General features: G+C 42.4%; 2 protein-coding genes across 10 annotated transcripts in view; one reads left to right on the top strand and one right to left on the bottom strand.

Moving 5' to 3' along the window:
- Nucleotides 1-2883, bottom strand: part of UBE3D (ubiquitin protein ligase E3D) — an 82871-nt gene extending 79988 nt beyond the window's left edge. For 5 of the 6 annotated variants that reach the window (XM_050709989.1, XM_050709990.1, XM_050709992.1 and 2 more), the window contains exons 1-3: nt 2765-2870; nt 2292-2491; nt 784-874 (exon numbers count right to left, since the gene is read on the bottom strand). In XM_050709989.1, the coding sequence (XP_050565946.1) occupies nt 784-874; nt 2292-2491; nt 2765-2826 (353 nt within the window). In that variant the 5' untranslated portion in view covers nt 2827-2870. Of the gene's footprint in view, nt 1-783; nt 875-2291; nt 2492-2764 lie in introns of all 6 variants that reach the window. The other variant, XM_035559555.2, reaches the window with a different exon arrangement.
- A 3600-nt stretch (nt 2884-6483) lies between these two features.
- DOP1A (DOP1 leucine zipper like protein A) overlaps nt 6484-16265 on the top strand; it is a 63132-nt gene continuing 53350 nt past the window's right edge. Inside the window, exons 1-3 of one of the 4 annotated variants that reach the window (XM_050710065.1) lie at nt 6486-6572; nt 7784-7861; nt 12536-12592. The gene's annotated coding sequence lies outside the window, so the exon portion shown is untranslated. Of the gene's footprint in view, nt 6573-7783; nt 7862-12535; nt 12593-16265 lie in introns of all 4 variants that reach the window. The other 3 variants (XM_035559551.2, XM_050710066.1, XM_050710064.1) reach the window with 3 other exon arrangements.

Genomic DNA, 16265 nt, shown 5'->3' on the forward strand with positions numbered 1-16265 from the left:
AATGCAGAAGCTTTTTATTAAAATTCTCATTCATTCTGCAGACTTTGTAAGGAACGGAGATAAGGCCAAGTCATACAGCTAAGAAACAGGTCCTGTACTCCCCAAATTCAGCATCCCTGAACTTAACAGATAGGAGGGAGCTGCTGACAACAACCCCATTCTGACCAGCCACTTTATAACTACAGCACACTGACTGAAGAGAATCAATAAGAGAATGAACAAAACTGAAAAAAAAAACACCCTGAAAGGACAGAGGAAGAAGTCTAGTTTCAAATTTTCAGTTTTACTCCCTTCAACATTGCAGAGATGCCAGCTATTAAGACTATGAGTACTTTTAAATGAATGAAAACTAAAGTGTGTTCAACATTTTAACTGCAATGTTTCCAGCACAAAATGTTACTTTGTAACAAATGTTACTTCGTACAAATGTAACCTTTTTTTTTTTTAATGCATAGGGAAGTCCAGCCACAAAAGAAAATGTCTCACTTGAGGCAGGGCAGACAACCACCAAGAAAAGAATCAAGATTTCCCACCTGTCAGGGCCAATGTTCTTAGTAAGCTATTCCTACCTTCCAGCCAGAATGAAACAAGAAGTAAATGAATAAATGGTGAAAAACTGTTTCAGGTAATTTTGATTTTAGTCATCTGTAGCAGTACTTCAGAAGTGTTCTCACCTATCAATTTCAAAATAGCTATCTCTTATCTCTCTAAGTACACCAAATAACATGAATACCAATCGGCATGGCATCTATTGCTATAAATACAAGACACTGCAGTACTTACCGTTCTTTTACTATGACATCACCACAGGACTGGCAGTAAAAGATGCAATTCTTCTGGGGTTTCAGGCTTTCCCTCAAATTATAAACAAGTTCTACAAACAGGAGAGGATGCATTAATCTTCAAGGTTCTGTAAAATTTTCACTCATACGTAAAAATCCTTCCGAATACCTCAGACTTAAACAAGACGAGAATCTAAACAAGCAGGACGTTGACATTCTAAACACAACCTTATTCTTTTAACCTGTAGAAGTAATGAGATTTAGGAAAAACTTGCCACCTCTACCTCATGCCCCATATTGTTGAATAGGGGCAGCAATATGTGAATAATTATTTCAATGGTGCATACCCTCTCAACTGGAGGAGCTGAGATACAGGTATCATTGCAGAGATTGTATAAATTAAAATTCAATCCTACTCTTTTATAATTAGAGTTCTGCTAGCAAGCATCTCTGTAACATGATGGTACATCCCAATATATAACAAAAAAATATGTGGGGGGTTAAGAAAAAAAAAAAAAGGCAGTAGTCTTGGATTTTCAGCCAGGTAAGATACAGAGCCACTGCTGTACTACCCAATGAACAGCGAGCGAGCAATAGCCTCTGCAGGCCAGCAGACAGAAAACAGTTTCACAAAAGACAGCTCAGACAGCTTTTCCAAATTAAAAAAATATATATACATATAAAAGCCTCCAGAGAAAATCAAAAAACATTAGGTGGAAGAAAAAAAAAAAAAAAAAAAACAAAGTATAAGCCTAGCTCCACATATAAGCAGGCTTTACATTGCCCACTTTGTGAAATCAAAGACTAAAAGTATGTTCTCAGCATCGGTGCTCAGTATTTAAGAAGCAGGTTGCAACCAGAAGTGAAAGGTACTTAAAAACATCCCATAAATTCATAAGAAACAGCCAGTTCTGCATACTAGTTTAAAATTTTAAAGGCTAACCAAGGTTAGTCTTTATAATTAAGTGGTCAGCAACAACTGTTGCGTTATAGCTTGGATGAATCACATTACTGCATTTTTCGCTTAAACATGAAATAGGAAATGGGGAAAATTTTGAAATAATGGAGGAAGGAGGGAAAAAATTTGAAGCAGCGGGGGGAAAAAAAATTTGAAGTGATGTGGGAAAGGCCAGGGGAGGGAACTGAACACAGCTCTCAAACTCCTGCAGAGTTATTCAGCAACAGTTTCCCTTTCATCAAGCCACTTGATGTGTTTTTTCTTTTTAAAGCTGATAGTTGCTGTACGCTATTAAAAACTGCACCAAGAGCTGCTGTTTAAGTTAGAAACTGAACCTCAAAAGGAGCCTTATAGAAAAAGCAGGTGCACACACTTAAGGCGCGCCTCAAACTCCGGCTAGCGCCTTGTCCCCCCAGAGCCTGAAAGACAGCAGCGCTCCAGACCTCCCCGAGCCCCAGCTCCGAATGGCTGCTGCCCCCCATGCCCCCCAAACCCCAGCATCGCCCAGAAGAAGCCTCCATCCCCATCCCCATCCCCACCCGCAGCCTTACCCGCGCCGCCCGGCGCCGCCCGCAGCCGCAGCCGGAGGTGCAGGCCCTCGCCGGGAAGGCGCCGCAGGCCGCGGCAGGAGCCCGGGGCCAGGCTGACCCCTGGCGGCAGCTCCAGCGCCCCGCAGGCCCCGGCGCTCCGCAGCTCCAGCCGGGCCGGCGCCAGGCTGATGTCCGCCGGCAGGCTCCATAGGCTGGCCTCGCTGCGGAGGGAAAGCACGGGAGTTACGGCGCCGGAGGGCGGGGGGGGATTTCCCGGCGGTGAGAGCGTAAAGAACCAGGAGAAACAAATAAAGCACGGTGCTCAGGAAGCGTTTATTTGCGAGGCGGCTCAGCCTCTCCCCAGTTGCACAAGATGGGGTCTGTCAGCTCTTTCCCCACCGCCCAGCCCAGCCACCCCAGCGCCGCCCCCGGCTCCTGCCCCGCCGGAGAGCCCCAGCCGCGGTGCGGGGCCGGGAGGCAGCGCCCCGCACTACCGGACGAGCAGCAAGGCGCTCTGCGTCCCCCGCCGGATCTCCAGCAGGAACGGCCCCGCCATGCCGCGGCCGCCCCTAAATCCTGCAGGAAGCGGCCGCCCGTCCGCCGGCTGCAGGCCCGCGGCCGCCCGACACAGCGCCGCCTGCAGCCGGGAGCCCGAGCCGCCTGCCCCCGGGTGGCTGCCGCGTCCCCCTCCGGGGGGAGTCACGGCATGGCCGAGGTGGGAAGGGACCTCTGCAGATCATCCAGTCCGACCCCCCTGCCGAGCAGGATCACCTAGAGCACACTGTGCAGGATGGCATCCAGGCGGGGTTTGGGTATCTCCAGAGGAGACTCCACAACCTCTCTGGGCAACCTGTCCCAGCGCTCTGTCACCCTCACAGTACAGAAGTGCCCCCTCATATCCAGCCAGAACCTCCCGGGCTTCAGTTTGTGCCTGTTGCCTCTCGTCCTGTCGCTGGGCAGAACTGAAAAGAGACCGGCTCCATCCTCTCGACACCCTCCCCTCAGATATTTATACACATTGATGAGGTCTCCCCTCAGTCTTCTCTTTTCCAGGCTAAACAGGCCCGGCTCTCTCTAACACACTCGTGTTTTAGTTATTGCTGAGCAGTGTTTGCACGGTCCCACAGCATTCTTCTCAATTCCTCACTCTGCCCCCCCAGTGCACAGGCTGGGGTGAGGAAGAGGTTTTAGGGGCACAGGAAGGACAGCTGACTGAAACTGAGCAGAGATACTCCATAACACATAATGCCAGGCTCAGCAATAAGAACTGGGAGCACGGTAAGCAGCCTGGTTGGGCATCACTGGTCTTTTTATGGGAAGTAGGGAGTGATTGTCTTTGCATCACCTTTTCTTCTTCCTTCACTTACCAAACTGTTGTTATATCGACCCACAACTGTTCTTGCTTTTGCTCTTCTGATTCTCTCTCTGGGAGTGAGCCAGAAGCTGGAAGGGGTTCTTGGGTCACTGGCTGGGGTCAACCTCAGTCTGAGCATAGGCTCTGTTGAGCCAGGGGCAGGCTCTCCAGCAGCCCTGTGGTGTGTCACTGCACCACCACCTGCCCTGTGAACTACCACCTCCCCCATCCCTTTCCCGCAAGATCTGCCCAGGTTCCTCCCTGTCCACGTTCACCCAGCTTCTGAATGCTGTCCTGCTGCACTCAGAGCAAATGGACCCTCAGCACGGGCATCTCCTGTTCTGGGGTGAGGCTTCCCGCTGCCTCACAGCAGCTCCTTTATCAAGCGACTGTACATCCATCTGAACACCTGTCTGAGCACTGTCGCCATTGCATACTTCATCATGCACACTGCCCTCACAGCGTATGAGACCGCTGACAGTCTGTACTTGACACCAAGGAAAGAAGACCTTTGCTTTACAGGGGGAAAAAAAAAAAAGAGTCTTTTACAATGTTGTTAACTTCCTGTGGAAAGTCCTAAAGCTTTTTGTGATTGCACTTATTTGAAAACATGGTCTGCAACCCTTCATGCAGAAAGGCAGGCTTGCACTTGTTAATTTTGTAGCAATTTATTATCTAAGACATGATTACTTTGAAGTAATCCTAGTCCTTGGAGTTGGCAAAACTGAGCAGATTTCTTAGGAGAGCCTCAAGGAAGTAGACGGTGTAAGTTTAGATTTTGTGGGAAAAATAGGGCACACAACCGTCAGCTAAACTGTCTCAGCCCAGCATTTTTAATAATACACAAATTTCATCAAGTATTCTAAGATGTACACTATACTCTCTCTGTGTTCTTGCTATACTTTCTGGTTGTTCTGGGTGTGGTGTTTCTTGTTTGTTTGTTGTTTTTTGTTTGTTTTGATTTTTTTTTGAGAAAGAAAGTATTTTATTCCATATGGCAGCTTTCATTTCCAACTGCATCACAAACCAATGCACATATTGCTGGTTAAATTGTTCTGAACAAGCAGGTCGCATGTCAGACACCACTAAAATTCACCTCATGACAAGAGAATCAGCTCCTAGTAAAAGGGACTCCTATTAAGAGACTTCAGATCTGACAGAGGCTTACACAAGACTGCAAAGCTATAAATAATCTCAAGTATTTCTTGCAGGGTGTGAACTTCATATATTCAAAATTGTCTGCCCTAGGTTTCTCACTGTTTCTGCAGTGAAATAATTATATAGAAATGAACATTAATGTCCTACAGAGTGGGTGCACCTAGCCCAGTATTTTGACTCCAGTGTCGGCAAAAAGGAGATACTATTTAGGAAGAGCTCCTTAATTTAGCTATTGTATTAAGGGTGCTGGAAGGCACATCCCTGCCTATTTCCTTCTTGCCGTCGATATGAATAATGCCGACTTTGTAAATCTTGATGAAATCTTTCCCCAGCCTTCTTTTCTGAGCTGTTCCAGCCTTTGTCATTGCCCCTGTGGGGCAGTGGCTCCCTCCCTCCTGTGCCGTCCCTAACTACCATACAGCTTCTCAATCTGTGAAGACAAGAACTGACACAGGAATCAATCTGAGCAGTGGCTATATAGACACCAAACACCTCCCTCTTTCTTGTTCTTCATATCCTTCCTGATGATATGCGATGTTCTGTTGGGCTTTGTTTGGATTGCTACTGCACATAAAGCTGAAGTGACAGTTTCAAAGGACTTTTAAGATAGCTCCAGGTTGTAACTGGCACTGGTAAAAGTTCAGCAAAAGGTAAGCTCAGAGATCTCCTCAGTGCGGTGTGTAAAGGTATGTCATTACCTCCTGGAAGTCCTACCACCTCTGGCAAGACCACCACTTCCAAACAGCTCCAGAAGCATCACCGAGCCATAGTTATGGATTAAGTCTCAGATGCATTTGTATGGCATTTTAATGAAAAACACATCAATACACACTGTTTTAGTTGGAAATATGACACCTGTAGTGGTAGTCAATATCTCACAAAAACCAGTGGGAACTGCCAGCTTTCCAAACGTGAAGTTGTGAAATACTGAATCCTTAATAGTGTAGGATTTAGGAATTTAGGAATCCTAAATAAACAGTTTAAATGAGAAAGGGAATCCTATCTCCTGTTTATTACCCCAAGCTTGGAGAACAAAATCTGCCTTGTTAGACTGCTGGCTGATAGGATTTGTAACCTGCTACCTGGTGATCTATGTTACGAGATTTTCCCCAGGCTGTATTTTAGAAATATTTACTTGTTTTCAGACAAAGCCTGAAAGATTGATTAAGCTGCTCATGTAATACAATTTGTGAGAAACAACCTGCAGCCAACAACACAGGCTCAGGCAAGAGTCTCAGGGAAGTAGCATTTTTATTTGTGATTGTAATGGTGGGTGTCCTGCAAGCAGGAGTGACCAGCAAAAGTATATCATAACCTTATGTCCTTATGTATTACCTGATGCTTAATTCCTCCCATTTCTTCATTGGCTGAGTACTACAGGTTCACAAACTACTCGACATTTATTACTATACCATAAATGTACAGTTTTATTTGACCAACTGTTAATTTTTCCTTTTTTCCCTTCCCTCCTGACTAGAGGACCCGTGATTTTTTGTTTTTACTGATTTCGCACTGCTCATCCTGTTTTTCTTAGCTATCCTCCTTATTTTGGGGACAGCGAGACAAACCAGCACCGCTGGGCACAGCCTGCGGACCGACCCCCTGGCGGCAGCCACGGCCGCTTGCGAGACGCTTCGTCAGGGGAGCGACCGTTAAACCCACCCCGCAGGCGCGCGCCGGCCTCACGCGGGGCGGTGCTGGGCGGGGCGGGGCGCGGTGCACGCCGGGAGCTGTCAGGGCGGCGCGGGGCAGCCGGTGGCGGCGGGGCCCTTCCGGCGCGGGTCGCTCAGGTAACGCGACCCCCCCCCCCCCCCCACGCGCCGCCGCCATTTTCTCTTCCCCCCCAGGTGCAGCCGGGGCGCCCCCGAGGCCCAGCCGGGCCTGGCCTGGCCGGGCTGGGCCGGGCCGGCAGCGAGCCCCGCCTGAGGGCTGGCGGCAGGTGCGGAGGAGCCCGGTGACAGCGCCGGGTGGGCGAGCCTGAGGCGGCCGGCTCGCCCCTCCGCCGGTGGGTTTCGCGGGGAGCGATGTCCCGTGAGGGGGAGGGCCCGCAGCCGTCCCGCTGTGACCTTGAGGTGTGAGGGCTGCGGGGCCCGGGTGGCCGCTGGAGGGGTACGGGGGGCGTCTGGGTATTTGCAATAACCAGCAAGGCCGAAAGAGCTTGTCTCTTTAAACATCCTAAAACACGCTGGCTGCAAGCTGCGGGTTTGCTGAGCGTGTTCTGGGGCTGTCACCACTTGTGGCCCTTGCTTTTCCTTGCTGGATAATTAGCATGCCTGTGTCTTCTTTCCAGATGCAGTAGCAGTGCATTACTGCCCTCGGGTTAACTGGGTGATGCTGCCTGAATTCTGCAGGGCTGCGAGCTGGTGGGGGGATCTCTTGAAGTAGCAATGTGCTAGATGTTTGCAGGCAATCAGGGGCTTAGTATAAGATTGAATATGGTATCTTTAAATTTTGTTGCCAAGCCTCAGTCTGTCTGTATCCATTCTAAATACTTACATTGGCCTAGCTGTCAGATGTGCTTTTTTTTTTGTTTGTTTGTTTGAAACATTGGTAACTTTCCACCAAAGAAACTGAATGCAACACAGTAATATCCGTTCACACATCTAATAATAATATGGCGTGCAGTCAATAGTAATAATAGTAGCGTGATTATCCAAAATGTACGGTCACCTATAACGTAACATGGATGAACATGACAAGGATGAACGCTGGTTTGGAAAAAGGCAGGACGTCAACCACGTAATTCCCAGGTTTGTTTTAATTGAAATTAGAATAGGCACTTTTGGAAACTAAGTAGCCTGGAAGGGAGAGGTGGGGAAGGAGGACTGCATTTCTGACTTACTGAATGTCTCCTGTTCCCAGTTTGTTGGTGGCACGTGTGACAGTAGATACTTAAACAGCATCTGGCAAAAACAAGTTGTCCTGCATCTTCCAATAGGGCTGTGGTTGTACATTCCAGTGCATGGTTATGTTTACAGGGGAGGCTGTGTTTATTTTGCAGCACTTTTCTTGTGTGAAAATACTGGAATGCTACACTGACCACTGGAAACACTCATCACATGCACGGCAAGCTAAGCTGGTAAGAATGCAGTCTGTCTGGTGCAAGTGGGCATGGATTGTGTTCTGCCATCATTCTCCATCTGAATAAGGGGAAGACACTTCTATGTGTTCATCACTGGTTTTGTTGTCCTGACCAGTGTTACTGCTTGTCCACCTTTTTTTTTAGTGTCTTCGTGCTTTAGCTGGGAATGATTGCTTGGGCAGGACTGACTAAAAATAATATTTTTCTCGCTTGGTTTGTTTTGTTTTGACTTACTTTGGCGTGGTGTTGATATGCAGTGCAGAAGGTGACCAAAAAGGGTTATGAAGTGTTGTTTTAAAAAACAGGTGGGGAATAACATGTTTTGGAAGTGGTTGAGGAAAAATAGAGACAGAAAAAAGAACTAAGAGATAATAAAAAGAGACAGCATCTGTTAAATCATGGAATGGAAAAATAGAACTTTATACAGTAGAATTTATTTGTATGCATTTAAGTTGCCTTTAAGATGAATAATCAAATTTCCTGAACTTGTAGCTGATAATCAGTTAAGCGATAAATAAAAACAAATAGAAATATGTTTCATCTCATTCTCCCCAAGCTCTCAGAGAGAAGCAGTGCAGGATCAAGCATTTTTTCCACTCTGACTGAAACAAGAAGAGAAAAGACAGCACCAAAGCTACTAAGGAGGTGATTTTGCTAGTCAATGCAGTGTTATTTTTGTAGTTTTTATTTTAAATTATTTATATATACAATGTTAATTCTTTTTCTCTGGTAAGTGCTTCATCATTACAGAGATTTCAGAATATCTGCATAGTTGACAGTGCATAATTGGAAGCATTGATAGGTTTTTCCCTTAGTAACATTTTCTGTAAACAAAGGAAACAGATCAGAAACTTGAATATAACCATTAAAAAAATAATTAAAGCCAAGGAATGGTGTTTTGTCTAGTTTGGTTTTTGTTATTTTTAGAAATCAAAGAGAATGTAAACTTATTATTTAGGCCCTTTCTGGCGTAAGAAAGGCCCTTTCTACTGATAAGGAGGGTGAGCAAGTTTCGGTCACACAGAGTTTTGTTTCCAGAAGAGTCAGAAGAGGATTCTGCTTTACAAATCCCTCTGTAATCCATCTGCAGAACATGTGAAATCAGACACATTGCAAAATATTACCACAATCTAGATAGTGTGCAGGCATAAGTATGGCATATGACACTAATTCAGAATTTAAATGAGTGTAAAACGATAAAAATCAGTTGAAATGAGTGAATGAGTAATATCTTAGGACCTCAGGTTATATGAAAAAGGAGGTTGGACAAAGTGTTACCCAAATAAAGCATTGATAAGATTATGTATGGAGAACTTCTGACAAACATTTCTGTCAACGCAGAAAACAAGTCTCAGGGTTGTTTGGAGACAGGACGTTAAATTCATTGGAGGGTATGTATTAGAACAACAGGTGTGGTAGTATAAAAGGTTTGTTTAAATCTTCAATTTTAACATTATTGTGGGCAAAGAATCAATGAATGAATTATCAGGCTTTTTTTTTATTTTTTTTAAGCCATGCTTATCTTTCTGAGGTGGAGAGTATGGGTACACAATGTAAGACAATGAAACTTATGTAGTCCTTTCTTGTTTTCCAGGCCGGAAAGTATCCGGAAGTTGGCAAACTCTTCTTTAAAGCAAAGCATAGTGCAAATCTAGGTTTAAACATAGTCATACTGGTTTGAGTTGTTTGTTATTGTTAAGGTTGCTATGGTTTTGTTTTTTTTTTTAACTTCATTACTTTATTATTTGGTTTTATTAGTTTGTTGAAAGCAAAAAATATTCAAGATAGAAAAAGAATGCCTCAAGATAAGTCTCTGCTCAGTAAATACTTGGAAGAGATCAGAAGAGGAGAGCTAGCTAGTTAAAAAGTAATTCTTTCCAAAGAGGGCATAGTGACCATTTGAAAGAATGAAGCTGAAACGTAAAATAAATTGATTTTTGCTTTTAGGAACCTTTTCTTTTTCCCATGTTCAGACACCTGGAGAGAAGGTAACTCTTTCAAACACTGCGCAGCAGGGAGAGCACAAAGGTGCTGCAGGGAGAGGTGGTGAGGGAGCTGCAGCAGGTGTGCAGTTGCACACACACTGGAGCACGCGCATCTGCCCTGCCCATCTCTGCAACCCGCCGCATCGGTGTGGTTACCACGGGTTTAGCTAAGTCAGATAAATAGCTCCTGTATTCTGGTTCAAGTAATGCAAGCAGCCTACTTTCTAATACGCAGCCTCATGATCTTTTTATGAAGGTGGGGAAATTGCCCGCTGTGCAGCGCTGTCGGTTGGTTTGTGGAGAGCCGAGGAAGGCCCTGCTGCTGCAGCGGGTAGGCCCAGCCATGCCAGCCTGCCAGCGGCTTGTTCTGGTGCAGGGACTAGCAGGTGATGTGCTACAGGCGATGTCACGCTTTGCTTCTCAGTAAGGGTTTCATGTTGCCGTTTGCTTTGGCATTGTCGCAGCGTCTGGTTGACTCCAGGAGGTTGCATCTCATTTAAATCTGTCAATAAATCTTAAATGTTATGTTCTGTCTTCAGAATTGTTCGGATGTCAGCCTGGGGATTTACTCTGTTATAGAAGACTATCAGAATGCCTTTACCTATATTGCTTATGCTTCTTTTACAGATGCTTTGCTGTTACAATTCAAATTGGTTATAAAGGAGGTAGCTCTGTGAGCTGAGATGAAATGAAACATAAGGAGGAAAACCCTATGCAAAAATGCTAAAACAGTACAGGTTAAATTCTGAGTGTTTTGTTCTTCTTTCCTTCAAATGTGGAGTTGAGTAAGAGGGAAATACTATCTGGTTCTAGATTTCCTTAAATAATAAATAGAGAAGCCAGTTACTAAGAAGACTTGCTGTATGTTCCTTTACAATTTTTAAGCTTGTTACTTATTACTCTTTATGAGCTCATATCTGGTGTAACTCAGACTCTGGAATACCATAAAGAGCAATAACAGGGAGATTATTTTGCATATCTTAGGTATTTCCATCAGACTATGCTCCCTGGTAAATTGGGAGTCTTCAGTCTAGTTGTCTGTCCTCTGTGACTTCCCATATAGCCAAAAAACGAAAAAGGTGTTCTTAGTGTATTCCTATATACAGTTTGTTTTTGGAGGTAGTAATAAGTGTGTTTTATAGATTCTGAAGCCAGGAGGGAGCACATCCATTTAGGTATCTAACCTCATCTTTATAGTGCAGGCCATACACGTTTTCTCATTTAATTCTTGTTTGAATGAGAATCAGTCTCTCTCAGAAAAATATCTCGTGCTGGTTTAGAAGTTGCCAGTATGGATAATGCACAGATTGGTATGCTGACTGAGATGAATTATGACATGAAAAGGAATAGGAACACCTGACTTGGTGGCATTTTTCTGTGGAAAAATAGTTGTTCCCACTGGTGAATTTTGACTTGATAGAAAAGTGTATGGGGAAGTTATTAATCGCAATATTAAATTTTACTGAGTGCTCTGCAGTCCTGCAGGAAAATGATGAGATCAGGGATACTTGCAGTTAAATATACGTCGTGTCTGTGTGTTTCTTTATTTAGGTAACGTCTTTTTTACATCTTTCTTTACTGTACTGAATAGCTATAGGCCAAAATAACAAGCCCAAACTGTTCTTCAGAAGATACTAGTGATGCCTCTTTGACAGATTCTGAATGTAAAAGGATTCTGTAGAAAGTCATTTTAGAAACAATACATTAAGTGGTCGTAATTGGAAAATCTTTGTATTTGTTGGTAGAAGAGAATATGTATTTCCAACACATGATTTTTGTATTAAGACACTAGCCTGGAATTTACAGTATTTTGCTCTTCATGCTTTTAAATGTTTCTGAGGAGAAGCAAAGTATAATGAGTTACCACATAACAAGACTTCTGTTTTCTGTGTGTTCAAATCTGTGTTTGTATTAAGTCTATTTAAATAAAAATGTGCTTCTGCAGTTGGCAGCTTGGTATGTGGGCACTGTACACAGCTTAAAAACAAACAACTCAGTACTGTGAAATCTGAAATTTTTCTCATCTGTTTTTTAATTATCTGGTATTTTTTTACTCTATGTCCCGTAGTCATACTTGAATTACTAAATAATTTTAGCAGTAAACCTTGACATGTTAAAGAGCTAAAACTCTGCAGAGTTCAAAGGGAGCAAGTTTGCAAGGTAAAGTCCTTAAGGTACTTGGGACAAATCATGGGAATTCTTAAAGTGAAATAATGTAAGCACACTTGTGCTCCACAGTGATCATCCCCTTGGCCTGTATTGCAGTTTGGTGTGAGGCAGACAATTGTATCAGTTCTGTGAGGCTTGAAAACTGTAACAATGGAACAGCAGCAAGTCAAGCTTGTAGAGGAGCTTTGGGGTAGAGCAGGTGCTGGAGAATTTATCACAAGATTATAAAACTTCCCAACTACTCATAAAGTTGAGGCAGGATCTAGATGCAAGCTACTTATCCTGAATGTGTTGATGAAAACTGCAGCTTCAATGTAGTTTTTTCAGCTTCAGCCAGAAGTGTTTAGACCATCTTAAACAGATTAATAGTTTGTGTTAATGCGAGACAGAAGGCTCTTAAGCATGTGAGTTTGGGAAGGGAGGGCATTTGCTGTGGAAAATACAGCTGTAGAAATAGCATCTTAATATGACTTGGGAAAGCCAATACTGCCTTAATAATGAAGGGAATTCTTCACAGGGCTGCTCTGTGAACACGTTGTACACAATCCGAGGAAAAGGAGATCCACAGGCCCAGGTAATTGCTTTCCTTGTCAAAGGCATACCATAAGATTCTGAGCATCCAGATGTGTCCAGAATTGCTTGGTCTGTCTTGTTGTTAGGCTTTTCAATCCCCTTGAGAAGTAGAAGGTACTAAGTGTCAAGACCTACTTCTGCAGTCACTTGTGATTTAAATATGGATTTATCAAGCTGAAAGTGCATAGCATTTCTTAGATAGCATAAATATTCTTCATTGATAATAAACCTTCTGCTCTGATACTCTCGTTCTCTTTTTGTCACCCATTTAAAAAGAGACATGGTCGTTGAACAGGTTGAGGGTTATCCGTGCCCTGACCGGCTCTCCAGGAGACTGGGTGAGCCTTCAATCTGGGCCGCTTGCCTCTTTCTCTTCAGGTATGCCAAAAGGGGAAAAGACAACAAAAGCAAAGAATGCTGCCTTTCATCCCTTCTTTTTAAAGGCGAAATAAATAATAATAATAAAAAAAACATTCCATGGAAAGTTGACCCTTGTGCTAAATCGTGACTGTGAAATGGTAGGATAAATGATTTATCCTTTGGGCTGTTGACGGCGTGGCAGAAACTCCAATTCTTGTAAGAAGGTTTTAATCTACCAAATTTTATTATTTATCTGATTACCAAAGTAGCACACCCAGAAAGAATAAGACTGGATGTGATATTTACAAGGAGATAAACGTTAGTAAGCTTGAACTCCGTTTTGAGGTAACGGTACTGTAAAATTAAATGTTGTTAAATTTGTAGTTTCACTATAAATGAAGAGAAAAGCAAAGTGATGGTAAGAATACACGATAGGAACAAGAAAAGATTAACAACTACATTTTGGAATATCTTCAGAATAAACAAAAAGGAAAAGCGGTAGGACAACCATATTTTTATGTATTAGGGCTAATAAAGGTAGGCGTTCCTGTAGTTTTAATGATCTTAGTATAAAAATGGTGCCAGGTTTATCATAATAATACATATTTACTTATATTTTGTAGTATTAGATAAATATTATCTCCTCTGCATTCCTGTCTTATTATAGCCACCGATACAGTTTGGATAGTTTAAAATAGAGGCTCTTCATTGTGGAAAAAATATGCAGGAAATTCATTCTTTCACTATAACTTCAAACTTCATAAAACAAATTTTTTTTAGAAAGAAAAATGAGACTATAACCATAGAGTATAAAGAAAATGTATTTTTTCTTCTCTCTATAAAACTTCATAATGGTTAAACTCACTGGCAACATGTGGATAAATGCAAATATCAATTAAAAGACTAGAGTAACTTCGTTAGTGTCACTGGTTGGCAAAATGCTGGTGTCTAAAAATATAGGTTATTCAGTTAGGGTTTTTTGTTTGTTTTAAAATAGGAAGAGAATATTCTGATCAGTTAGTAGGACTATCCTTTGTAACCCTGCGTTCCTGCTGTTTTTGTCTAACCTTTGATGATCTTGAATCAGTCCAAGCTCTTGGCTCTCAGATTTTTCAGGTACTTCAGGAATACAGAGCCCAGTTTCCCACACAGCCACAAGTGGCTGCATTTACGCTTTCACTGAATAAAAAAGGATGCTGATGCTTTCTTGACTCAAAAAGCATTATTTGATGTGTCGAGTACTTCCTCCATTCTTTGCGCTGGGAAAAATGAGAATTGTGTTGCTTTTGTATGTTGCTCCTTTTTTCTTTTTTAGTGTTAATATTTTATCTTATGTTTGGAGATCAGACACTGGCGGTTGTGCAACAGCCTCTTTGAGATACCTGCTGGTATTCTATAGCCTTTTCAAAGCAAAAGCCATCTCTCTCTGGCCTTAATCCAAAGAAAATATGGTTATTATAAAATGAAACCATATGGAATAAACTTTTAGGTGAAAAGCGAGGTCTAAGTCCTTTATGCTGGTGAGGTATCATGACAACTATTCGTTTGGCACTCAGAATATATTTTTAAGTAATACTTTCCATTTCTGTTCTGCCTTGGAGACAATCTGTCATTATTAGCCTGCCATCAGAATCAGAAGTGCAAAAGGTCGGTAACTGTAGACCTTTTTATTCACTCCTGCTATACAAGGTCTTCTTCCTTTTGTCTGTAACTCTACACTTATTTTCTTGTTCTTTTTGCAATTTCCCTTGTCATGCTGAGACATGAGCAGTATGAGGAGTAAGACTGCAATAAGGATAAAGAAATAATGTGGAACTTTGGTTGTTCTGGAAGAGAAAAAATCGATGTGATGAGGGCAGAAGAGAGAGACCTGTCTGGTACCTTGCACATGCCTTGCGTGGAAGGCTGTGGGCTGAGATGCATCTCAAAACAGTACTAGTGTAGCTGGTATGGTCTGGGGTAGTTCTAAGAACAGGGAAGTGTGTTTATTACGTGAAACAATACAAAATGAGTTTCTAGTCTTTTTTGAGTTGTGCCAAACCGTAAACTTTTTCCTTAGCAGAATTTAAAGGTGTTTTATTATTTCCAACAGTAGGACCACCAGAAATCAGAATGTCACTTTTTATTTCTGTTAGTGTTTCTGCTGTAATCTTTCATAGACGCCTTTCATTTCAGGCGTTCCCACTATTTTGTCATATTGCTGCTCACTGGGAGTAGGGGCCAATGAGGCATGTTTTCCAGTCATGCTGGAAGGTCTCACTGAAGCTGCTGTTTTCAGCATGATTTCTATTTATCGTGCCTGGTAGGCAGCCTAGCGAGTGCAGTTTCTTTATTGTTATACCTGTTTCACGGTTTATTGTTAGAGTTTTCTCTTCTTTTTTGTCTACCATGCTTCAGCCTGTGATTACACACCATTTTCTTCCCACTTTGCTTTAATAAAGACAGGAGAGCTGCATTTGTTGAGTGAAATCTTTTCAAAAGCTGAATATCAGAATTCCCAAAAGGCTCCAATTAAAAGGGACATAAAAGCCTCTTTTCATAGACGTGCTGCAATAGAATTTCCCATTATGGGTTGTAGGTGCTTGGGGCTGAAGTAGCTTTGAAAGGGTGGTTGTGGGGGGTGTGTATGTGTGTGTATATATATATATATATATATATATATATATATATATATTGTTTGGGTGGAAAAAAAATAAAACGGGGGTTGAATTTCATGAAATAAATAATTTATGCCCTATATGTATGAGGTGTTGTTTCTCAAACTAGAACATTTTCATTACTTGGTGTAAACTACTGTGGGATGAGAATATAGAGAGCAAATTGTGAAAGCCTCTGATTACAGAGCACCATTGATGTTATACTTTTTGTATGTGTGGATGATAATGATTTAAACAAAACAAACACAAAATAGTTGTATTGCTGAGTTAAAATACCAGGTCTTGTAAAAGTAAGTATTGAGGAATTAAAGTACTTCTCAATAATGTGTGACTATCATGTGTGTCCTTCCTTCTTGTCTATCGGGAAGTGATTCTGAAAGATTGGTATCTCTCCTTTTCAGAAGGGCTGATTTGTGGAAAGGTATTTTTTTTGGTAACGGGGAAAAAAATCCCCTGTTGCATTGTTTAGAATAAACAGCTTTTTGGGCAGGGGCAAGGCATTAATTTTCGAAGTGTTTTGTTTGTTTGTTTGTTTGTTTAAGAGGTCTTGATTATAAATATACTCTCTTGGATATGTGTCACATATTTTTGTGCAATATGTAAGCCTTTGTCTAGGATTTGCTGCAGATAGTCAGATTTTAGTTTGATATTTCTGTA

Source organism: Cygnus atratus, chromosome 3 (genome assembly GCF_013377495.2).
Source record: "Cygnus atratus isolate AKBS03 ecotype Queensland, Australia chromosome 3, CAtr_DNAZoo_HiC_assembly, whole genome shotgun sequence".
In the NCBI taxonomy this organism is placed as follows: Eukaryota; Metazoa; Chordata; class Aves; order Anseriformes; family Anatidae; genus Cygnus; species Cygnus atratus.